Genomic DNA, 25,308 nt, shown 5'->3' with positions numbered 1-25,308 from the left:
AACCCCATTTTGGAAGGAGATTCGAAATTTTCTAGGGAGTTTGTGGCCAGAAACCCAACGGATCTGTTAAATTCCCTCTGCTCGCCCTCCGGTGGGGTCGGGGAAGGGCCTCAAAATCATTCATTCGTTTTCATTCAGTCGTATTTATTGAGCGCTTAATCATCATCATCATCAATCGTATTTATTGAGCGCTTACTGTGTGCAGAGCACTGGACTAAGCGCTTGATCTGTTAAATTCCCTCTGCTCGCCCTCTGGGGGAGTCGGGGAAGGGCCTCTAAATCATTCATTCCTTTTCATTCAATCGTATTTATGGAGCGCTTAATCTGTGCAGAGCACTGTACTAAGCGCTTGATCTGTTAAATTACCTCTGCCCTCTGGTGGAGTCGGGGAAGGGCCTCTAAATCATTCATTCGTTTTCATTCAATCGTATTTATTGAGCGCTTACTGTGTGCAGAGCACTGTACTAAGCGCTTGGTCTGTTAAATTACCTCTGCTCGCCCTCTGGGGGAGTCGGGGAAGGGCCTCAAAATCATTCATTCGTTTTCATTCAATCGTATTTATTGAGCGCTTAATCATCATCATCATCAATCGTATTTATTGAGTGCTTAATGTGTGCAGAGCACTGTACTAAGCGCTTAATTTGTTAAATTACCTCTGCTCGCCCTCTGGGGGAGTCGGGGAAGGGCCTCTAAATCTTTCATTCATTTTCATTCAATCGTATTTATTGAGCGCCTACTGTGTGCAGAGCACTGTACTAAGCGCTTGGTCTGTTAAATTACCTCTGGCCTCTGGTGGAGTCGGGGAAGGGCCTCAAAATCATTCATTCGTTTTCATTCAATCGTATTTATTGAGCGCTTAATCATCATCATCATCAATCGTATTTATTGAGTGCTTAATGTGTGCAGAGCACTGTACTAAGCGCTTAATTTGTTAAATTCCCTCTGCTCGCCCTCTGGTGGAGTCGGGGAAGGGCCTCTAAATCATTCATTCATTTTCATTCAATAGTATTTATTGAGCGCTTAATCATCATCATCATCAATCGTATTTATTGAGCGCTTACTGTGTGCAGAGCACTGTACTAAGCGCTTGATCTGTTAAATTACCTCTGCTCGCCCTCTGGCGGAGTCGGGGAAGGGCCTCAAAATCATTCATTCATTTTCATTCAATCGTATTTATTGAGCGCTTAATGTGTGCAGAGCACTGTACTAAGTGCTTGATCTGTTAAATTCCCTCTGCTCGCCCTCTGGTGGGGTCGGGGAAGGGCCTCAAAATCATTCATTCGTTTTCATTCAATCGTATTTATTGAGCGCTTACTGTGTGCAGAGCACTGTACTAAGCACTTGATCTGTTAAATTCCCTCTGCTTGCCTTCTCGTGGAGTCGGGGAAGGGCCTCAAAATCATTCATTCATTTTCATTCAATCGTATTTATTGAGCGCTTAATTTGTGCAGAGCACTGTACTAAGCGCTTGATCTGTTAAATTACCTCTGCCCTCTGGTGGGGTCAGGAAAGGGCCTCAAAATCATTCATTCGTTTTCATTCAATCGTATTTATTGAGCGCTTAATCATCATCATCATCAATCGTATTTATTGAGCGCACACTGTGTGCAGAGCACTGAACTAAGCGCTTGATCTGTTAAATTACCTCTGCTTGCCCTCTGGTGGAGTTGGGGAAGGGCCTCAAAATCATTCATTCATTTTCATCCAATCGTATTTATTGAGCGCTTAATCATCATCATCATCAATCGCATTTATTGAGCACTTACTGTGTGCAGAGCACTGTACTAAGCGCTTGATCTGTTAAATTCCCTCTGCTCGCCCTCTGGGGGAGTCGGGGAAGGGCCTCAAAATCATTCATTCGTTTTCATGCAATCGTATTTATTGAGCGCTTAATCATCATCATCATCAATCGTATTTATGGAGCGCTTACTGTGTGCAGAGCACTGTACTAAGCGCTTGATCTGTTAAATTCCCTCTGCTCGCCCTCTGGGGGAGTCGGGGAAGGGCCTCAAGATCATTCATTCGTTTTCATTCAATCGTATTTATGGAGCGCTTACTGTGTGCAGAGCACTGTACTAAGCGCTTTGAGGTGTATCACAGCCTAGTGGATGGAGAACAGCCCTGGAACAACAGCTTCAACTCCAAGACTATGGGATCTGCACCCTGTTATCTGTGATACAGGCTGCCGCTCTGTTTTGTAAGGAATTTGGAAATGTTCTTCTGAAAATGAGCGTCTCTGGAACTCAGTACACCTAAGGCACCTGTATATATGTATATATGTTTGTATATATTTATTACTCTATTTATTTATTTATTTTACTTGTACATACCTATTCTATTTATTTTATTTGGTTAATATGTTTGGTTTTGTTCTCTGTCTCCCCCTTCTAGACTGTGAGCCCACCGTTGGGTCTCTATATGTTGCCAATTTGGACTTCCCAAGCGCTTAGTACAGTGCTCTGCACACAGTAAGCGCTCAATAAATACGATTGATTGATTGATTAAAAGAGCGTCTCTGGAACTTAGTACACCTAAGGCACCTGTATATATGTATATATGTTTGTACATATTTATTACTCTATTTATTTGTTTATTTTACTTGTACATATCTATTCTATTTATTTTATTTTGTTAATATGTTTGGTTTTGTTCTCTGTCTCCCCCTTCTAGACTGTGAGCCCACTGTTGGGTAGGGACTGTCTCTATATGTTGCCAATTTGTACTTCCCAAGCGCTTAGTACAGTGCTCTGCACACAGTAAGCGCTCAATAAATATGATTGATTGATTGATTAAAAGAGCCTCTCTGGAACTTAGTACACCTAAGGCACCTGTATATATGTATATATGTTTGTACATATTTATTACTCTATTTATTTATTTATTTAACTTGTCCATATCTATTCTATTTATTTTATTTTGTTAATATGTTTGGTTTTGTTCTCTGTCTCCCCCTTCTAGACTGTGAGCCCACTGTTGGGTAGGGACTGTCTCTATATGTTGCCAGCTTGTACTTCCCAAGCGCTTAGTACAGTGCTCTGCACACAGTAAGTGCTCAATAAATACGATTGATTGATTGATTGATTGAAACAGGGCTCAACTTACTGTCGAAAGAAATGGATGTGTCTGCAGGGCTGGTTAAGATGTGCCTGCCTTAGTACAACTTTGAATGTGGGTCTCTTAAAACCATAATCCCCACATTTATAGGAGGCCTAACTGAACTCATATTGAAGAAATATCATTCTCACCCCCCAAAAAAACCCACACCAAAAAAAAAACCCAAATATTTTGCCTATTCAGAACTCAGACGGAAGAATTTCCGGTTGTAAGCCACCTTAAAGGGCTCAAATAGACAAAGAGATAGTGGTTGCTTGCTCTGTTATTGATGATAATGTCATGAATCTAGAAAGTGCTATTTTTTTCAGTCGAGTTCAAAGCGTTACGCCGTATCTCATTCGAGAAAGGATCGATATCTTTTCCACAGCTCCAACCCACACTTGTCATCCCCTGTCCGTCCGGAGCGGATCTACTTCCTCCCTAGAGACTTATTTAAAGGCAGCGAAAGTGCATTGTTTATTAGAAATATCCAAGGATACCGAGAGAGAAAGAGGCAAGAATTGGACCTTGAGCTTTTTCAGCCTTCCAGAAGGGTTCAAAATTCCCTCTGGCCAACCAAAACTTTCACTAGCCCATCAAATTTTCAACGGCCCAATCATTAATACCATTGCTTTTAGACATCTTTTAGACTGTGAGCCCACTCTTTTAGACTGTGAGCCCACTGTTGGGTAGGGACTGTCTCTGTGCCTCAGTTACCTCATCTGTAAAATGCAGATTAAGACAGTCATCCTTATTTAATCATAATTGCGGTGTCTGTTAAGGGCTTACTATGTGGCAGGCACTGTGATAAGCACTGAGGTAGATACAAGGTAATCGGATTGGACACAGTCCCTGTCCCACGTAGGGCTCACAGTCTTAATCCCCATTTTACAGATGAGGTAACTGAGGCGCAAAGTTAAGTGACTTACCCCTTATTCCCCATTTTACAGATGAGAAAGCTGAGGTGCAAAGTTAAGTGATTTACCCAAGGTCATACAGCAGACGAGTGGTGGAGTCAGGATTTCCCCCAGTCTTTTAGACTGTGAGCCCACTGTTGGGTAGGGACCAATATGTTGCCAACTTGTCCTTCCCAAGCGCTTAGTCCAGTGCTCTGCACACAGTAAGCGCTCAATGAATACGATTGATTGATTGATTGCTTCTCTAACACATAGGAAGTGTTCAGTAAATACGATTGAATCGAACTTCTCCCAAAGCATACATCCCCACATACGAGAAGTTAACGAGAAACAGGCTTACTTATTCTTCTTTTACCTAACACTCGCAGAGGTGATGTATTCAAACATTAGAAGTCCCTATTTTATTTTATTTTTTTGCCATTCCAGGAAGATTTTTGTGAATTGGTATTGGCGACGGCGATTTAACCTCATCCCTCTTTTCTGTCCCATCACCCGGGGGACCATTTTAGAGAAGCAGCATGGCTCACTGGAAAGAGCGTGGGCTTTGGAGTCAGAGGTCATGGGTTCGAATCCCCGCTCTGCCACATGTCTGCTGTGTGACCTTGGGCAAGTCACTTCTCTGAGCCTCAGTTACCTCATCTGTAAAATGGGGATTAAGACTGTGAGCCCCCCGTGGGACAACCTCATCACCTTGTATTCCCCCCCAGCGCTTAGAACAGTGCTTTGCACATAGTAAGCGCTTAATAAATGCCATTATTATTATTGTTATTATTATTTTAAGTTGTTCCAAGGCACAGAGAAGTGAAGTGACCTGCCGAAGGTCACACGGCGGACAGGCGGTGGAGCCGGGATTGGAACCCGTGACCTTCCGATTACAAGGCCGGGCTCTAGCCGCTTCGCCATCCTGGTGGTTCGGGGATGGAGGAAGGTGGAAAGGTTGGGTGGGAGAGGAGAAGGGTGCTCGGGGAGATTGAGGATGAAAGGAGATAAAAAGAACCCCCCCCCCCCCCCAATTTGGCCAGTTCTGCTACTGGTCAAAGAAATATCCAAAAGTCCTCTCATCATCATCATCATCAATCGTATTTATGGAGCGCTTACTGTGTGCAGAGCACTGGACTAAACGCTTGGGAAGTCCAAGTTGGCAACATCTAGAGACAGTCCCTACCCAACAGTGGGCTCACAGTCTAGAAGGGGGAGACGGAGAACAAAACCAAACATACTAACAAAATAAAATAAATAGAATAGATATGGACAAGGAACGCTTGCAGGTCCTTGCCAGGTTTGTGTGATCATACACCCTGCTGTATAATAATTATTACTATGGTATTTGCTAAGCACTTATTACATGCACAACTTACTGGAAGAAGTAAGTCTTGAGAACCTTCCCTTCCCCACAGCACCTGTATATGTGTATGTATGTATACACATATATATGTATATGTGTATGTGTATATATGTATGTGTGTATATATGTATGTGTACATTATATATATATGTGTGTGTATGTGTGTGTATATGTATGTGTATCTATGTATATATGTATATGTACCTGTACATATATGTGTGTACATGTGTGTAAATATGTATGTATATGTGCATATATGTGTATATATGTATGTGTATGTGTGTATATATGTATATATGTATGTATGTGTATATGTGCATATGTGCATACATGTGTATGTATATGTGTATATATGGGTATATATGGGTATGTATGTGTGTATGTATGTGCATATATGTATATGTGTATATGTATGTGTACATATATGCACATATGTGTGTATATGTGCATGGGTATGTGTGCATGTATATGTGCATGTGTGCGTGTGTATGTATGTGTATGTGCATGCGCGCATATACACATATATGTATGTGTATATGTACATGTATATGTATATACACATATATGTATGTATATATGTTTGTACTCTATTTATTTTACTTGTACATATCTATTCTGTTTATTTTATTTTGTTAGTATGTCTGGTTTTGTTCTCTGTCTCCCCCTTCTAGACCGTGAGACCACTGTTGGGTAGGGACCGTCTCTCTATGTTGCCAACTTGGACTTCCCAAGCGCTTAGTCCAGTGCTCTGCACACAGTAAGTGCTCAAGAAATATGATTGATTGATTGATTGACTGATTGGAAGAAGTAAGTCTTCAGAACCTTCCCTTCCCCACAGCACCTGTATACATGTATATATGTTTGTACATATTTATTACTCTGTTTATTTTACTTGTACATATCTATTCTATTTATTTTATTTTGTTAGTATGTCTGGTTTTGTTCTCTGTCTCCCCCTTTTAGACTGTGAGCCCACTGCTGGGTAGGACCGTCTCTATATGTTGCCAACTTGGACTTCCCAAGCGCTTAGTACAGTGCTCTGCACACAGTAAGCGCTCAGTAAATGCAATTGATTGATTGATTGATAGATTGATTGAGAAGGGTTTTGCCAGTCGCCCGCTTTTTCCAGCACCCCTTCTACCCGCTACCACCCTGGAACATTTAAAAAAGTTTTTTTTTTAATTCTTCACAAAGAATACTCAGCACTTAGAACGGTGCTTTGCACAGAGTAAGAGCTTAATCAATGCTGTCATTATTATTAATATTTGCACATCACTCACGTGGTCATTTCGCTCAGCTCCGTCTTTCTTCCTCCCAGCATCACCACAGCTTCGGGCGGAGAGGGTTGGACATAGATGGAAGGAGAACAGCCCGCTTCTCTGTCCTTACATCACTTCTGCCGTCAGCTTTGTGACTTTGGGCAAGTCACTTCACTTCTCTGGGCCTCAGTTCCCTCATCTGTAAAATGGGGATGAAGACTGTGAGCCCCCCGTGGGACCGCCTCATCACCTTGTAACCTCCCCAGCGCTTAGAACGGTGCTTTGCACATAGTAAGCGCTTAATAAATGCCATTATTATTATTATTATATACAGGTGCTGTGGGGAGGGGAAGGAGGTGAGGCGGGGGGAGGGGATGAAGATTGTTGCCAACTTGTACTTCCCAAGCGCTCTGCACACGGTAAGCGCTCAATAAATACGTTTGACTGAATGATTGAATCCCTTCCCCACAGCACCTGTATATATGCTTGTACATATTTATTATTCTATTTATTTATTTATTTTATTTGTCCATATCTATTCTATTTATTTTATTTTGTTAGTACGTTTGGTTTTGTTCTCTGTCTCCCCCTTTTAGACTGTGAGCCCACTGTTGGGTAGGGACTGTCTCTAGATGTTGCCAACTTGTACTTCCCAAGCGCTTAGTCCAGTGCTCTGCACACAGTAAGCGCTCAATAAATACGATTGATGATGATGATTGAATGAATGAATGAATGAATGAATGAAAAGCCCCCACCCTGTCCGCTGCGATGGGCGCCGAGGCCCCACCACGTGCTCCTCCCGCCCACGTGGCTCCGCCCGGGCCGCTAGGGGGCGGCCGAGAGCGCGCCCTCCGCTTCTCCTTTCCCCGAGGCGTGTCCGTCGCCGGCCGCCGTAGCGCGTTCTGACGTCACTGCCCCCGGGTCCCCCCCACGTGCCTCTGCGTCGGCCAATCAGGGAGCGGAGAGGGGGCTCGCGGCGCGGACTGGTGCCGGGGTGTCATGGCGGCGTACGGCGGCTGGGGCTCGTGCCGGGGGCTGGCGGCGCGCAGGGGCCTTCGGGCCGCCTTCGGGCAGGGCCCGGCGCGGCCGCTGGGGGGCGCCAGCGGAGCTGGGGGCAGTGGCAGCAGCGCCGTCGCCGTCGACTTAGACGGAAGGTCATTCATTCATTCATTTACTCATTCATTCATTCCATCCTATTTATTGAGCGCTTACTGCTACTACTACTGATAATGATGGTATCTGTTAAGCGCTTACTATGTGCCAAGCACTGTTCTAAGCGCTGGGGAGGTTACAAGGTGATGAGGTGGTCCCACGGGGGGCTCACAGTCTTCAGCCCCATTTCACAGATGAGGGAACTGAGGCACAGAGAAGTTAATAATAATAATAATGATGGTATTTATTAAGGGCTTACTAGGTGCAAAACACTGTTCTAGGCGCTGGGGAGATTACAAGGTGATCAGGTGGTCCCTCAGGGGGCTCACAATCTTAATCCCCATTTTACAGATGGGGGAACTGAGGCCCAGAGAAGTGAATAATAATGATAATGATGGCATTTATTAAGCGCTTACTATGTGCCAAGCGCTGTTCTAAACGCTGGGGAGGTTACAAGGTGATCAGGTTGTCCCACGTGGGGCTCACAGTTTTAATCCCCATTTTACAGATGAGGGAACTGAGGCACAGAGAAGTGAATAATACTGATAATAATAATAATGATGGCATTAGTTAAGCGCTTACTCTGTGCCAAGCACTGTTGTAAGCGCTGGGGAGGTTACAAGGCGATCAGGTTGTCCCACGTGGGGCCCACAGTCTTAATCCCCATTTTACAGATGAGGGAACTGAGGCACAGAGAAGTGAGTAATAATAATGATAGCATTCATTAAGTGCTTACTCTGTGCCAAGCACTGTTCTAAGCGCTGGGGAGGTTACAAGGCGATCAGGTGGTCCCACGTGGGGCCCACAATCTTAATCCCCATTTTACAGATGAGGTAACTGAGGCACAGAGAAGTCAATAATAATAATGATAGCATTCATTAAGCGCTTACTATGTGCCAAGCAGTGTTCTAAGCGCTGGGAGGGAACAAGGAGATCAGGTTGTCCCATGGGGGGCTCACAGTCTTAATCCCCATTTTACAGATGAGGGAAATGAGGCACAGAGAAGTGAATAAGAATAATAATGATGGTATTAAGCGCTTACTATGTGCAAAGCACTATTCTAAGCGCTGGGGAGGTTACAAGGCGAGCAGGTTGTCCCACGTGGGGCCCACAATCTTAATCCCCATTTTACAGATGAGGGAACTGAGGCCCAGAGAAGTGAATAACAATAATGATGGCATTTATTAAGCGCTTACTATGTGCCAAGCGCTGTTCTAAGCGCTGGGGGGGAGGTTACAAGGCGATCAGGTTGTCCCACGTGGGGCCCACAGTCTTAATCCCAATTTTACAGATGAGGGAACTGAGGTACAGAGAAGTTAATAATAATAATGATGGCATTTATTAAGCACTTACTGTGTGCAAAGCACTGTTCTAAGTGCTGGGGAGATTACAAGGTAATCAGGTTGCCCCACGTGGGGCTCACAGTCTTAATCTCCATTTTACAGATGAGGAAACTGAGGCACAGAAAAGTGAATAATAATAATGATGGCATTTATTAAGCGCTTACCATGTGCAGAGCGCTGTTCTAAGCGCTGGGGAGGTTACGAGGCGATCAGGTGGTCCCACGGGGGCTCACAGTCTTCATCCCCATTTTACAGGTGAGGGAACTGAGGCACAGAGAAGTGAATAATAATGATGATGATGGTATTTATTAAGCGCTTACTATGTGCGAAGTGCTGTTCTAAGCACTGGGGAGGTTACAAGGTGATCGGGTGGTCCCATGGGGGGCCTCACAATCTTAATCCCCATTTTACAGGTGAGGTAACTGAGGCACAGAGAAGTTAACACTAATAGTAATGATGGCATTTATTAAGCGCTTACTATGTGCCAAGCACAGTTCTAAGCGCTGGGGAGGTTACAAGGCGATCACGTGGTCCCACGTGGGGCTCACAGTCTTAATCCCCATTTTACAGATGAGGGAACTGAGGCACAGAGAAGTGAATAATAATGATAATGATGGCATTTATTAAGCGCTTACTATGTGCCAAGCGCTGTTCTAAGCGCTGGGGAGGTTACAAGGCGATCAGGTTGTCCCACGGGGGGCTCACAATCTTAATCCCCATTTTCTAGATGAGGGAACTGAGGCCCAGAGAAGTGAAGTGGCTTGCCCAAAGTCACACAGCAGGCAAGTGGCGGGGGCAGGATTAGAACCCACGACCTCGGACTGCCAAGCCCGGGCTCTTTCCACTGAGCCCCGCTGCTTCCCCCAGTGCTTGGGATGGAAAGGGGTCGGGGACACAGGGGCAGGGCAGGGCAGGGGGACTGTCTCTATGTGTTGCCAATTTGTATTTCCCAAGCGCTTAGTACAGTGCTCTGCACATAGTAAGCACTCAATAAATACGATTGATGATGACGTGGGAGAGGCAAGGAGGCTCAGGCTCGCAATCTGACCACTAATAACATCTTACCTCCTTCCCTTCCCCACAGCACCTGTATATATGTATAGATGTTTGTACAGATTTATTACTCTATTTATTTTACTTGTACATACCATCATCAATCCTATTTATTGAGCGCTTACTGTGTGCAGAGCACTGTACTAAGCGCTTGGGAAGTACAAATTGGCAACATATAGAGACGGTCCCTACCCAACAGTGGGCTCACAGTCTAAAAGATCTATTCTATTGATTTTATTTTGTTAGTATGTTTGGTTTGGTTCTCTGTCTCCCCCTTTTAGAGTGTGAGCCCACTGTTGGGTAGGGACCGTCTCTATGTGTTGCCAACTTGTACTTCCCAAGCGCTTAGTACAGTGCTCTGCACACAGTAAGCGCTCAATAAATACGATTGATTGATTGATTAATAATAATGGCATTCACTTCTCTGGGCCTCAGTGACTTCACCTGTAAAATGGGGGTTAAGACTGAGCCTCACTTGGGACAACCTGATTACCCTATATCTACCCTAACGCTTAGAACAGTGTTTGGCACATAGTAAGCGCTTAACAAATACCATAATTATTATTATTCGTGATGATCCTTTCGAGTGCCTCAGCGGCTTTTCCCTTTCATTCTTCCTCTACCAAGTAGCAACCTCATCAGGGGTTCGACTCAGTACAGTCAGACAGTCGTATTTGTTGAGCATTTACTGTGTGCACAGCACTGTACTAAGCGCTTGGGAGAGTACAGCACAACAGTAAACAGCCACAGTCAATCAATCAGTCGTATTTATTGAGCGCTTACTGTGTGCAGAGCACTGTACTAAGCGCTTGGGAAGTACAAGTTGGCAACATAGAGAGACGGTCCCTACCCGACAACGGGCTCACAGCCTAAAGGGGGGAGACAGAGAACAAAACCAAACATACTAACAAAATAAAATAAATAGAATAGATATGTACAAGTAAAATAAATAAATAGAGTAATAAATACGTACAAATATATATACATATACCCTGCCCACAACCAATTTACAGTCTATTCATTCATTGTCGTATTTATTGAGCGCTTACTGTGTGCAGAGCACTGTACTAAGCACTTGGGAAGTCCAAGTTGGCAACATCTAGAGACGGTCCCTACCCGACAGCGGGCTCACAGTCTAGAAGGGGGAGACGGATAACAAAACAAAACATTAACAAAATAGAATAAATATGTACAAATAAAATAGAGTAATAAATACGTACAAACATATACATATATACAGGTGCTGTGGGGAGGGGGAGCTACCTTAGTGCTTAGAACAGTGCTTGGCACATAGTAAGCGCTTAACAAATACCATAATTATTATTATTATTATCCCCCAGCCCATCGCGATGATCCTTTTGAATGTCTCAGCGGCTTTTCCCTTTCATTCTTCCTCTACTAAGTAGCAACCTCATCAGGGGTTCGACTCAATACAGTCAGACAGTCGTATTTGTTGAGCATGTTCTGTGTGCAGAGCACTGTACTAAGCGCTTGGGAGAGTACAGCACAACAGTAAACAGCCACAGTCCCTGCCCACAACCAGCTTACAGTCCATTCACTCATTCAATCGTATTTATTGAGCGCTTACTGTGTGCTGAGCACTGTACTAAGCGCTTGGGAAGTCCAACTTGGCAACGTATAGAGACGGGCCCTACCCAACAGCGGGCTCACAGTCTAGAAGGGGGAGGCAGAGAACAAAACAAAATGTATTAACAAAAAAAAATAAATAGAATAAGTATGTACAAATAAAATAGAGTAGTAATGTGGAAAGGGAATTAGAACAAGGAAGGGATAAAATAAAATAAATAAATAGAGTAATAAATACATACAAACATATATACAGGTCTAGAGCCCAAAGTATCTTGCTAAAACTATTCACCTTGCTTCCCTCTGACCCCAAGTTTCTCCTCTGGCCACTCTGGTCTTTCCCAGATCCCTTTTTTTTTAATTGTTTAAAAGAGTTTGGGCTCACTGATGATCACAGTAAACATAGTATCGTGGACAGATTTGGATCGCATTGCCCTTGTTTTTCTTTTTGACAGAAAACTAGAAATATCTTCAGGAAAACTTGCCAGATTTGCTGATGGCTGTGCTGTGGTGAAGGTAAAGCTCTAGGTTTAAAATTTCATTTATTTATTTTTTTTAAGTTGTGAAGCCTGGGGCTGATTTCCTCAGAAGAGTTGTGGTTTTTTTTTTTTATAATGGCATTTATTTGTCTTATAAAGCCATAAGATGAAATGAGAATTCAGAGATCGAGGCCTTTCCCTTCCACAATAAACAAAAAACTGCTCTGAAATGCTGAGTCTCTGCTGTCTCAAATATTTTCGGGGGAGAAGCTGTGTCCTCTCTCAGTTCTGCCATATAGCATCATTATCAATGGTGATTATCGAGCACTTATTATATGCAGAGCACTGTACTTAGCACTTGGGAGAGTACGGTAATACAAAATCAATCAATCGTATTGATGGAGCGCTTACTGTGTGCAGAGCACTGTACTAAGCGCTTGGGAAGTCCAAGTTGGCAACATATAGAGACGGTCCCTACCCAACAGTGGGCTCACAGTCTAGAAGGGGGAGACGGAGAACAAAACCAAACATATTAACAAAATAAAATAAACAGAATAAATATGTACAAATAAAATAAATCAATAAATAGAGTAATAAATACGTACAAACATATATACAGCGTGGGATACTTGTTTTGACTTTGCTTTCTTGGTTTAACTCTTGCTTGTTGTCGACTGCCATCTATTTTTATCTTGTTCTTATCTCTCTACCCCTGCCTAGATCGTACGCTCCATGTGGGACAGTGACTGTGTCTATTCCATTCAGATTTTACCCAGCACTTAGCACAGTGCTTAGCCCATCGTAAGCCCCTAATAAATGCTTAGGGGCTTAAATGTTTTCTTAATATTTTCACTTATGCTCTTAAATATTTTCGGGGGAGAAGCTGTGTCCTCTCTCAGTTCTGCCATATAGCATCATTATCAGTGGTGATTATCGAGCACTTATTATATGCAGAGCACTGTACTTAGCACTTGGGAGAGTACCGTAATACAAAATCAATCAGTCGTGTCCGTTATATTACATTCAGATTTTACCCAGCACTTAGCACAGTGCTTACCCCATCGTAAGCCCCTAATAAATGCCAGAAGTAACCAGGGTTGGAAGATAGCGGGATTAATATGAAGGAAATAATACTTCATCCCACATCAGGTAGTGAGCAGTTGGAAGATAGCGGGAGTAATATGAAGGAAATAATACTGCATCATCATCATCATCAATCGTATTTATTGAGCGCTTACTGTGTGCAGAGCACTGTACTAAGCGCTTGGGAAGTACAAATTGGCAACATATAGAGACAGTCCCTACCCAACAGTGGGCTCACGGTCTAAAAGGGGGAGACAGAGAACAAAACCAAACATACTAATAAAATAAATAGAATAGATATGTACAAGTAAAATAAATAAATAAATAGAGTAATAAGTATGTACAAACATATACATCAGGTGCATGTGGAAATCTTTACTATAAGAAGGTGAGCAGGCTGAAAACATAATCAGTCGGCGGTTTTCATTCATTCAGTCGTATTTACTGAGCAATTATTGTGTGCAAAGTGCTGCACTAAGCGCTTAGGAGAGTAGAGTATAACAATAGACACATTCCCTGCCCACAACGGATTCGCAATCTACTGAGCGCTTACCGTGTGCAGTGCACTGTACTAAATGCTTGGAAGAGTCCAATATAACAACAGAGTCAGTAGACGCGTTCCCTGCCCACAACGAGCTGACATAGAGGGGCTAAACTAGGTCAATGAGGGTATTATGGTTCCTCAGCATATTTTGTAATCACTGGGAAACAGAATTCTGAACTGGAGGGACCACTAATCTGACAAAATCCATTCTTTTGTCGATCTGTTCTTTATGAAAATGGAGGACAGTTGGTCTAAGTAAAGGCCCTTTGTTTCTGAAAATTAAATGATTTTGTCAATCAATCGTATTTATTGAGCGCTTACTGTGTGCAGAGCACTGTACTAAGCGCTTGGGAAGTACAAGTTGGCAACATATAGAGACAGTCCCTACCCAGCAGTGGGTGATTTTGTCAATCGTATTTATTGAGCGCTTACTGTGTGCAGAGCACTGTACTAAGCGCTTGGGAAGTACAAGTTGGCAACATATAGAGACAGTCCCTACCCAACAGTGGGCTCACAGTCTAAAAGGGGGAGACGGAGAACAAAACCAAACATACTAACAAAATAAAATAAATAGAATAGATATGTACAAGTAAAATAAATAGAGAAATAAATATGTACAAACATATAGACATATATACAGGTGCTTTGGGGAAGGGAAGGAGGTAAGATGTGGGGGATGGAGAGGGGGGAGAGGAAGGAAGGGGCTCAGTCTGGGAAGGCCTCATGGAGGAGGTGAGCTCTCAGTAGGGCCTTGAAGGGAGGAAGGAAGGAGAAGGACAGGAGAAGACTTGTCCTTAGACAGGAGAGTCATGCCAATGAAAAGAACTGACTTTTAGCCTCTTTTGAATTAGTGCAATATTGTTATCACTTGTTTTCATCCGGGGGGGCGTGGAGAAAGAGGGTTCACAAATTTTTCCCTTACTTGTAGCCATAGAGAAACATCTGCTGTCCCTCCACTAGTACTCTCTGTATCAGGAGCGGTAAATTAAAAATGAGAATGAGAAGTAACGGTTACTTACCGGGATTCTGTTTGTTTCAAATTTAGCTAGGAGACACATCAGTGATGGTCACGGCAGTCAGCAAAACCAAACCTTCCCCCTCTCAGTTTATGCCTTTGGTGGTAAGTAGCCGCTTTTCTTTATTATTTGGCTTCTATGTGGTCATATCAGAATGTTGTATGTTTTTCCCCAGCTTCTGATGAACCCAAAGTGTAAAATCCGCACCACCTTCAAGGGTCTTTTTCAAGTGTTTTTGGCAGTTTCACAAATTGGCTCATTATTTTTGTTACAAGAGAATAATTCAGTATCATTTGCAGGTTGACCATTCCTCGTAACAAATTAAATGAATTAAGGTAAATCTCAGAAGTCAAACCATGTTGGGTTCACTCCGTCTTCTGGTTAATGAGTTTTTCCAAAGAAAAGAAACCACATTTAAATTCACCTCGGGAGCAGTTGGTGGGTGATTTAAGTATCCAGGAGCCACATACGCCTTGCCTTGTGTGTCTACCCGGCCCTGGGAGCCTTTCAGCTGGTTTTTTGTTTGGTTTTGTGTGTATCTGTGAAGCGCTTACTTTGTGCCAGGCACTGTACTAAGCGCTGGGGTAGATACAAGCTAATCAGGTTGGACTTAGTCCCTGTCCCACACGGGGCTCGCAGTCTTAATCCCCATTTTACAGAAAAGGTAACTGAACCCCAGGGAAGTGATGTGACGTGCCCAAGGTTACACAGCAGACAAGTGGCAAAACTGGGATTAGAACCCAGGTCCTTCGGACTCCCAGGCCGATGCGCTATCCATTAGGCCACGCTGCTTCTTTGGCTTTGATCCCTCGTAACAGGGTAGCAACAGGGGCAGCCGAGAAAAGCTTGGGATTGAGCAGGAAAACCACTTCCTTGGAAGGAAATTCAGTTTACCAGTATTTACATTAAAATACCCATAAAGGACAAGAACATGCATAATACTGATTCAGGAGTCAGAAACTAATCCTGGGTTCTAATCCTGACTCCATCACTTGTCCGCTGTGTGACCCTGGGCAAGTCACTTCACTTCTCTAGGTTTCAGGTCCCTCCACTGTAAAATGGGGATTAAGACCGTGAGCTTTATGTGGGACAGGCTCTGTGTTCAACCTGATAAGTTTATATCTTCACCAGCGTTTAGAGCGGTGCCTGGCACAGAGTAAGTGCTTAACAAATAATGTTGTTATTTTTATTAATGATTAGAAAATGCCTAGAGCCAGCCTTGCAAATGCAGTATGTCCCAAATATTTAGCAGTTCAAATAATTTTTTTCTAAGAGCACTCTCTTAGACCATAAAGTATTACCACACATCTAGCATCAATTGCCAGTCTCTTCAGGGAAGTAGAAGATTACTGTCGCCGTAGAAACCGTCTGTGAGATTCATGTGGAATTTTCATTCATCCCTCTAGGTCGACTATCGCCAAAAGGCTGCCGCGGCAGGAAGAATTCCCACAAATTATCTTAGAAGAGAGCTCGGTTCTTCTGACAAAGAAATTCTTACGAGTCGAATAATAGGTCGGGTAACATACTGAAAATAATCATCATCATCATTATCAGTCGTATTTATTGAGCGCTTATTGTGTGCAGAGCACTGTACTAAGCGCTTGGGAAGTACAAATTGGCAACATATAGATACAGTCCCTACCCAACAGTGGGCTCACAGTCTAAAATCCCAAACAGTACTTGGACTGCTAATGATCATTTCCTCTCAATGTTATGAAATTGAAGCACAGCTATATTCTGTGCCAGTATTTTTCAGCGTTGCTGATTTGGATGCATTTTTTGGTGTGGAATTGCTTGCTTAAAGCATCACCTTCTCCCTTACAAAATGGGCAGGATTCTGGGAATGAGTTTTTGTTGGGGTTTTTTTTTTGTATGTGCTCCCCTTACTGGTTCTGGGGAATTGACCGTTATTGTTGATTGTTCCTAAATTGGAGTAGTCCTTTACAAAGTAAAAGTGATTTTCATAATTCAGAGTACTAGCCCCAGGAAATAAATATGTTGAATGGATTTGAGGAATACTACAAGTCAGTAGGTTTTCTTTTCCCGTAAAATCTCCATTCCCTACTTCCGTATTTTAGAACAGTGCTTGGCACATAGTAAGCGCTTAACAAATACGATAATTATTATTATTTGATTAGCGGCCTGAGAACTAGAATTAAGTGTGTCACCACCCAACTCTTTGACCTCATCCTGTCCTGACACCAGAGCAGGGAATCCTGCTGAAGAGGACCAGAATGAATCAGCACAACACAGGAAGCCTCCCATTCCTGTCCCCTTTAACCCAAGGGAAATAGACACTGCCAGTAACGCTCTACCAAGTATATCGAACCAAGTAGCCCACTGTTGGGTAGGGACCATCTCTATATGTTGCCAACTTGTACTTCCCAAGCGCTTAGTACAGTGCTCTGCCCACAGTAAGCACTCAATAAATGTGATTGATTGATTGATTGAGTACCAAGTATCTCCTCCAAGAGGCCTTCCCTGATTAAACCCTCATTTCCTCTTCTCGCACTCCCTTCTGTGTTGCCCTTGCGCTTGGATTTGCACTCTTATTCACCCCCATAAGCACTTATGTCCATTAATTTATTTCTATGAATGTCTGTCTCCCCTTCTAGACTGTAAGCTCCTTATGGGCAGGGAACGTGTCTTCCAACTCCGTTATATTGTTCTCTCCCAAGCCATTAGTACAGTGCCCTGTACACAGTAAGCACTCGGTTAATAAAATTGATCAATTGACTGATATTGTGTAGCCCTTTGCCGAGATAGAACAAGCCCACTGTTGGGTAGGGACTGTCTCTATATGTTGCCAACTTGTACTTCCCAAGCGCTTAATACAGTGCTCTGCACACAGTAAGCGCTCAATAAATACAATTGATGATGATGATGACAGTGTGAAATTAACTTCATTAGTAATCCTGCTCTTCTGATTTAATAATGTCTTCCAGATCGCTCAATCAGGCCTCTCTTTCCTGCTGGCTACTTTTATGATACCCAGGTGAGTTCTTTTAGGATTTTCAGCCCTAGTCATATTGATGATACATTCATTCATTCAGTCCAGTCGTATTTATTGAGCACTTACTGTGTGCTGAGCACTGTAATAAGCGCATTCAAAATTGGTATTACTTTTACCAAAATGTGGACAATGGATTTCAGTGTTCATTCCAGGGGGAAATTGGGCATTTAGTTAGTGATATGTGTGTAAGATACCTTTTGAGGTGGGACTGGATATGTAATCCTATTGATTTTAAGCACATATATCAGCCAGGTAACTTCCCCAGGCTGCCACTGCCCGTGAAAATAGTTTTGCTCCATGCAGATAAACAAACCAAACAATTCAGCCCAGAAATCCAGTTCAGAATTGAGAATTATTTTCTGACAGGTTAAAAAAAAAAAAGGCACAGCAGGCCTCTTAATTGTGGTTCTTATTCAGCGGTATCAATTGATTGGTGTTTTCTCCCTCTTTCAGACTTCTGATATTGGGGTATTTATCTATCAATCAATCAATCGTGTTTATTGAGCGCTTACTGTGTGTAGAACACTGTACTAAGCGCTTGGGAAGTACAAGTTGGCAACATATAGAGACAGTCCCTACCCAACAGTGGGATCTATCTTGTATCTACCCCAGCACTTAAAACGCTGTTTGACACATAGAAAGTGCTTATCAAATACCATTATTTATGTGTGTGTGTGTAGCTGTTTATTGACATCAAAAAGCTAACATAAACGAATCTGAAATAATAATAATAATGGCATTTATTAAGCGCTTACTATGTGCAAAGCACTGTTCTAAGCGCAGAAAAATAATAATAATAACGATAGCATTTATTAAGTGCTTACTATGTGCCAAGCGCTGTTCTAAGCGCCGGGGAGGTTACAAGGTGATCAGGTTGTCCCACGGGGGGCTCCCAGTTTTAATCCCCATTTTACAGATGAGGGAACTGCGGCCCAGAGAAGTGAAGCGACTTGCCCAAAGTCACACAGCTGACAGTTGGTGGAGCTGGGATTTGAACCCATGACCTCTGACTCCAAAGCCCACGCTCTTCCCACTGAGCCACGCTGAAATGATCACACTAAAGAAAAACCTCTTCAAACTCAGTGGCTTTTTTTCTCTTTTTTATCAGTTGTATTTATTGAGCATTTAGTGTGTGCAGAGCACTATACTAAGCGCTTGGGAGAGTGCAATATATCAGAGTTGGTAGACACGTTCCCTGCCCATAACGAGCTTACAGTCTAAAGGGATCTGGAAGCCCCCACTGGCTACTGCATGCCAGAACCCCCACCCATGGTGTGCCCACAAAACACGGGGCGGGGGGACGGGATGGCACATAAAAATGTGTCCCCAACCCTGTGCTGAGCACTGACACATGAGCGGCCCAGCCCACCCCACGCACTCAGGTGTCACAGACCACCCAGATTGACCTTGGGGCCACCATGGCCAGAGACAAGACGGGCTTCACCTGACACACTGCTCAGCCTCCTCTCACTTGGCCATATTCCCCACCAGCCACCACTTTGGTGTTTTGGGGTTTTTTTTAATGGTATTTGTTTTATACCCATTGATTCTGGGTGCAATTATTCCTCCCTTGAATTTAAAATCAGACATTCATTAGTCTCCCCAGACTGAGCCCCTTCCTTCCTCTCCCCCTCGTCCCCTCTCCACCCCCCAATCTTACCTCCTTCCCTTCCCCACAGCACCTGTATATATGTTTGTACATATTTATTACTCTATTTTACTTGTACCTATCTATTCTATTTATTTTATTTTGTTAGTATGTTTGGTTTTGTTCTCTGTCTCCCCCTTTTAGACTGTGAGCCCACTGTTGGGTAGGGACTGTCTCTATATGTTGCCAATTTGTACTTCCCAAGCGCTTAGTACAGTGCTCTGCACACAGTAAGCGCTCAATAAATACGATTGACGATGATGATGATCCCCCCATCTTACCTCCTTCCCTTCCCCACAGCACCTGTATATATGTTTGTACATATTTATTACTCTATTTATTTTACTTGTACATATCTATTCTATTTATTTTATTTTGTTAGTACGTTTGGTTTTGTTCTCCGTCTTCCCCTTTTAGACTGTGAGCCCACTGTTGGGTAGGGACTGTCTCTATATGTTGCCAATTTGTACTTCCCAAGCACTTAGTACAGTGCTCTGCACATAGTAAGCGCTCAATAAATACGATTGATGATGATCCCCCCATCTTACCTCCTTCCCTTCCCCACAGCACCTGTATATATGTTTGTACATATTTATTACTCTATTTTACTTGTACATATCTATTCTATTTATTTTATTTTGTTAGTACGTTTGGTTTTGTTCTCCGTCTCCCCCTTTTAGACTGTGAGCCCACTGTTGGGTAGGGACTGTCTCTAGATGTTGCCAATTTGTACTTCCCAAGCGCTTAGTACAGTGCTCTGCACACAGTAAGCGCTCAATAAATACGATTGACGATGATGATGATGAGTTGACCCCAGTATCATAGAAAGCCACGCGGTATTTTTCTGGTGGACTTTCAGTCGTATTAGTCATCATTATAATAATAATGGCGTTTATTATCATCATCAATCGTCATCATCATCAATACAGGTGCTGTGGGGAATACTTACTAAGTATTAAGTAGTAAGAATTAAGCGCTTACTATGTGCAAAGCACTGTTCTAAGCGCTAGGAAGGTTACAAGGTGATCAGGTTGTCCCACGGGGGGGCTCACAGTCTTCATCCCCATTTTACAGGTGAGGTAACTGAGGTGCAGAGAAGTTAAGTGACTTGCCCAAAGTCACACAGCTGACAATTGGCGGAGCTGGGATTTGAACCCATGACCTCTGACGCCAAAGCCCGGGCTCTTTCCGCTGAGCCACACTGCTCCATTAGTTTAATTGGGACTTTTGTGAGCATGCTGATTACACACAGACTGGTAGAAATTGAGCAAAAAAAAAAAAATCTGCCCTCTTTGAGAGTGTGACACATGTAGAGACGGGCACAACTGGAGATGAGGGTGAGACACACAGCACCTTTCCCTCCCACCCAGCCTCGCCCTCCGTGTTAGGAAGCAGAAGCCTAGTGGGTAGAGCCCGGGCTGGAGAGTCAGAAGGACCTGGGTTCTAATCCCGACTCCACCATTTGTCTGCCGTGTGACCTTGGGTAAGTCACTTCAGTTCTCTTTGCCTCAGTTCCCTCATCTGTAAAATGGGGATTAAGACTGTGAGCCCCATGTGGGACAGGAACTGAGTCCAACTTGATTACCTTGTCTCTACCCCAATGCTTAGTACAGTGCCTGGCACATAGTAAGCACTTAACCAATACCACACTATTATTATTATTCTAGACTGTGAGCCCGCTGTTGGGTAGGGACTGTCTCTATGTGTTGCCGACTTGTACTTCCCAAGCGCTTAGTACAGTGTTCTGCACACAGTAAGCGCTCAATAAATATGATTGATTGATTATTAGGAATCAGCTCAGAGCCATCAGCTAGCCAATCAGCGCTCGGTGATGGTCACCCAAGAAGTGGCGAGTCCTCTTTATGTGTGGGGGTGTTTTCACCCATCTAGGAAATATTTTGAAGGACGTTGCTGACCATTTTTTCATTGTCTTTTACGGCAGATCCTTTGTAATCTCTTAGCAGTAGACGGTGTCAATGAACCTGATGTCTTGGCGATTAATGGAGGTAAAATAAAAGCAGAGATGACAATTGATCTACAGTTATGCAATGGGCTAAAGTTTTAACCTGTATCCCTCTTGACTTTCAGCTTCTGCAGCCCTCTCACTGTCAGACATTCCTTGGAATGGCCCCATTGGTAAGTTTATAATCCAGAAATTCTCTTTATAGTTTAAACTTCTAGAAAGAGCCAGTATTTTATCATTTCAAACACTTCCCTCTCCGGGAAGCAGCATGGCCTAGTGGAAAGAGAATGGGCCTGGGAGTTAGGGGACCTGGATTCTAATCCTGCTTCTGCCATTTACCTGCTGTGTGACCTAGGGCAAGTCACCTTCTCAATTCCTCAGTTTCCTTATCTGTAAAATTTCCTGTTCTCCCTCCTACTTAGCCCCAGGTGGGACAGGGACTGTATCTGATGTGGATTTTCTTTTGTTACCTACCCCAATGCTTGATACAGTGCATAGGGCATTGTAAGCACTTAGCAAATATCACTGGTATTTTTGTCATTATTATTAATGACAGTAATACTAGTCTACCTACAGCAATTCGGGGGCTTGTGGCTGTAAGTCATGGGATGGTGGCATCGGTTTTCTGGTGCCCCCGCTGAGTAATAGTCCTTGAAGAGACGTGAAAGACTGAGGAGTGGTCAGTCAGTCGTATTTATTGAGCGCTTACTGTGTGCAGACCACTGTATTAAGCACTTGGGAAGTACAAGTCGGCAACACATAGAGACAGTCCCTACCCAACAGCGGGCTCACAGTCTAGAATAATAATAATGCAACAATAAACAATAATAACAATGCAACAATAAACAGACACGTTCCGTGCTCATGATGAGCTAACAGTTCAGAGGGGGAGACAGACGTTAATATAAACTAGACAATTACAGGTATGTACGGATGTGCTTTGGGGCTGGGAGAGGGGATGAACAATCAATCAATCAATCAATCAATCGTATTTATTGAGCGCTTACTATGTGCAGAGCACTGTACTAAGCACTTGGGAAGTACAAATTGGCAACACATAGAGACAGTCCCTACCCAACAGTGGGCTCACAGTCTAAAAGGGGGAGACAGAGAACAGAACCAAACATACCAACAAAATAAAATAAATAGGATAGAAATGTACAAGTAAAATAAATAAATAGAGTAATAAATATGTACAACCATATATACATATATACAGGTGCTGTGGGGAAGGGAAGGAGGTAAGATGGGGGGATGGAGAGGAGGACGAGGGGGAGAGGAGGGAAGGGGCTCAGTCTGGGAAGGCCTTCTGGAGGAGGTGAGCTCTCAGCAGGGCCTTGAAGGGAGGAAGAGAGCTAGCTTGGCGGAGGGGCAGAGGGATTGGGGGCATTCCAGGCCCGGGGGAGGACAGGGGCCGTGAACAATGGGAGCAAGTCAGGGCGTCTCAGAAAGGAGTGGAAGAAGAGGAAAGGAGGATATAGGGAAGGCCTTTTGGAGGAGATGGGCCTTCAATAAGGGTTTGAGGGTGGGCAGAGTAAATGTTTGTGGATATGAAGAGGGAGCGCATTCCAGGCCAGAGGCCAGATGCGGGGAAGAGGTCAGCGGCAAGATGGACGAGATGGAGGTTCGTGAGTAGGACGGCATTAGAGGAGCAAAGTGTGCGGGCTGGGTTATAGACATCACAGTAACCTCGCAAAGGTTCAGTTTGGAGAAAATTCTGACTGGGAGGGCAGTTCATAGGCTTGGGATGGGGCTAAGGAGTCTCCTTTGGAGTTTTGAGTGAAGGAAGCCCAGGGGCTTTATCCCAAATCACCACAGGCAACACCTTCAGTTTGCTCTTGATAACAGCTTGGGAGAGGTAGGAAAGATATGTATATATGTATATACATATATACAGCACCTGTATATATGTATATATGTTTGTACATATTTATTACTCTTTATTTATTTATTTTACTTGTTCATAGCTATTCTATTTATTTTATTTTGTTAGTATGTTTGGTTTTGTTCTCTGTCTCCCCCTTTTAGACTGTGAGCCCACTGTTGGGTAGGGACTGTCTCTATATGTTGCCAATTTGTACTTCCCAAGCGCTTAGTACAGTGCTCTGCACATAGTAAGCGCTCAATAAATACGATTGATGATGATGATGATGATTTATGAGCTCCTTCATTTCATTAATGGTGAACTTGTTCGTGCAACTGAGAGCTTAGAACATCTATTGGGATGGTGGGTGTTTAATAAAAACATTTTGACAGTAGCAATAAATAGAGAAGAGGAAAACGAAGATGTTAGTCAAAAAGACCCCAACTGTCAAGGAAGGCAGAGTCTTTGAAATCACTTCCGCCTGCTTGATTTTAAAATGCAAGTAACCTTTGCAATACATCTTTAGGTGCAGTACGGATAGGACTGATAAACGGAGAGTGTGTCGTTAACCCAACTCGAAGAGAAATGGCATCCAGTGCTTTAAATCTAGTGGTTGCTGGAGCACCTCGGAGTCAGGTTGGTAAGTAATTGAAATAGCACAGTTTAGTTCTGAAGTAAGTGCTGTCCCCCAAAAAACTCAGCTGTCGCATTGCAGTGTTTTTCTCGAACAAGTGTACGTTGGGGTTTTTTTCAAATCAGATTTATTATTGTGTGACTCTTGCCTCTCACCTTAAGCTACGTGTTCAGCAGAGTGCCCTGCACTGTGTCTTTTGAAAATTTTGAGGAAACGTCTCTTGGAAAGGGTTAGGAAATGGAAGTTGCCACAGTTTTAATCATTATTGGGAAAGGTAGCTTTACTTTAATAAAGTGACCAGTTCTGAAGTGTACAAACTAATTTCCAAGGAGTGTAAAGTGTATACCTGGGCATGAGTTAGGGGATTATTTTGTAATTGTGTAATTTAATGTGGCCATTCCTCAACCCCTCAGTTGACTTCAGCAAAGAGGTACTGATGGGGTCCAGCTGGAAGAGAAGTGATGGGAAGCAGGAAGACAACGAGCCTGGAGTCAGTTGTATTTATTGAGTGCTTACTGTGGGCAGAGCACTGTACTAAGTGCTTAGGAGAGTAGAGTATAGCAGAGTTGGTAGACACATTCCCTTCCCACAAGGAGTTTGTAGTGTAGAGGAGACAACGGAGTGATCGACTAGTCACTCCGATCTCATTCTCTCATCCAGATAATGTCACTTTCCTGTCTTGCTGGCAGTCCACTGGAGGACAAATACTTGAAGATCTTAGCTGAACCACTGACCCCCTTCCAGTCCTCACCCCCAGGACTCTGAATCCTTCCCCACCACCCTACCAGTCCATTGGCTTCATTCCAGTTGGACTTCCCTTAATGCCGCTGTGTAGTTAATGGTATTTCTAGAGCACTCTCCTAATGACTTTGCATTAGGAGTGGGGCGAGATTAATGATTGTCTCAGAAAGTGACATTTTGACGGTCGTGTTCAAAAGTAAAATCAAAAGTGAAGCCGTCCTACCTGAAGGAGAGTTGGGCACAAGGACTCAGAAGAGTGCGGAAATGTGGATCTTGTTACACCTCTTTCCAAGTTGCACGTACCGTCACTACTTCATTTTCCTCCTCCCATTATTATATAAATCCCACATTTTATATAAATTATTCCCAGGCATGGTAAGAAGGATTCTGTGGGCTTAAATGTAGTGTGTAAATGGCCTTTGTCATTCACTGCTCTTCTAGTTCTCTTTTCCGTTTAAGTGTAAAGGCAAGTGATTTCACATTCAAGGGTAGTGACTAAGCTATTGCAAGGTAAACCAATCCCTCAAAACAACTGGTCACTTCTCCCATAACTTGGGGGATATGTTCTTTAAGA

General features: G+C 43.4%; 1 protein-coding gene across 1 annotated transcript in view; it reads left to right on the top strand.

The window, feature by feature from the left end:
* The first annotated feature begins 7,613 nt into the window (after positions 1 to 7,613).
* Positions 7,614 to 25,308, top strand: part of PNPT1 (polyribonucleotide nucleotidyltransferase 1) — a 39,568-nt gene continuing 21,873 nt past the window's right edge. Inside the window, exons 1-8 of the mRNA XM_038751617.1 lie at positions 7,614 to 7,768; positions 12,205 to 12,265; positions 14,901 to 14,975; positions 16,278 to 16,383; positions 17,817 to 17,866; positions 21,475 to 21,538; positions 21,621 to 21,668; positions 23,886 to 23,999. Coding sequence (XP_038607545.1) covers positions 7,614 to 7,768; positions 12,205 to 12,265; positions 14,901 to 14,975; positions 16,278 to 16,383; positions 17,817 to 17,866; positions 21,475 to 21,538; positions 21,621 to 21,668; positions 23,886 to 23,999 — 673 coding nt within the window. The remainder of the gene's footprint in view (positions 7,769 to 12,204; positions 12,266 to 14,900; positions 14,976 to 16,277; positions 16,384 to 17,816; positions 17,867 to 21,474; positions 21,539 to 21,620; positions 21,669 to 23,885; positions 24,000 to 25,308) is intronic.

Source organism: Tachyglossus aculeatus, chromosome 9 (genome assembly GCF_015852505.1).
Source record: "Tachyglossus aculeatus isolate mTacAcu1 chromosome 9, mTacAcu1.pri, whole genome shotgun sequence".
In the NCBI taxonomy this organism is placed as follows: domain Eukaryota; kingdom Metazoa; phylum Chordata; class Mammalia; order Monotremata; family Tachyglossidae; genus Tachyglossus; species Tachyglossus aculeatus.
Note: the sequence above shows the minus strand (reverse complement) of the source record. Positions and strands in the feature narration are given on the sequence as shown.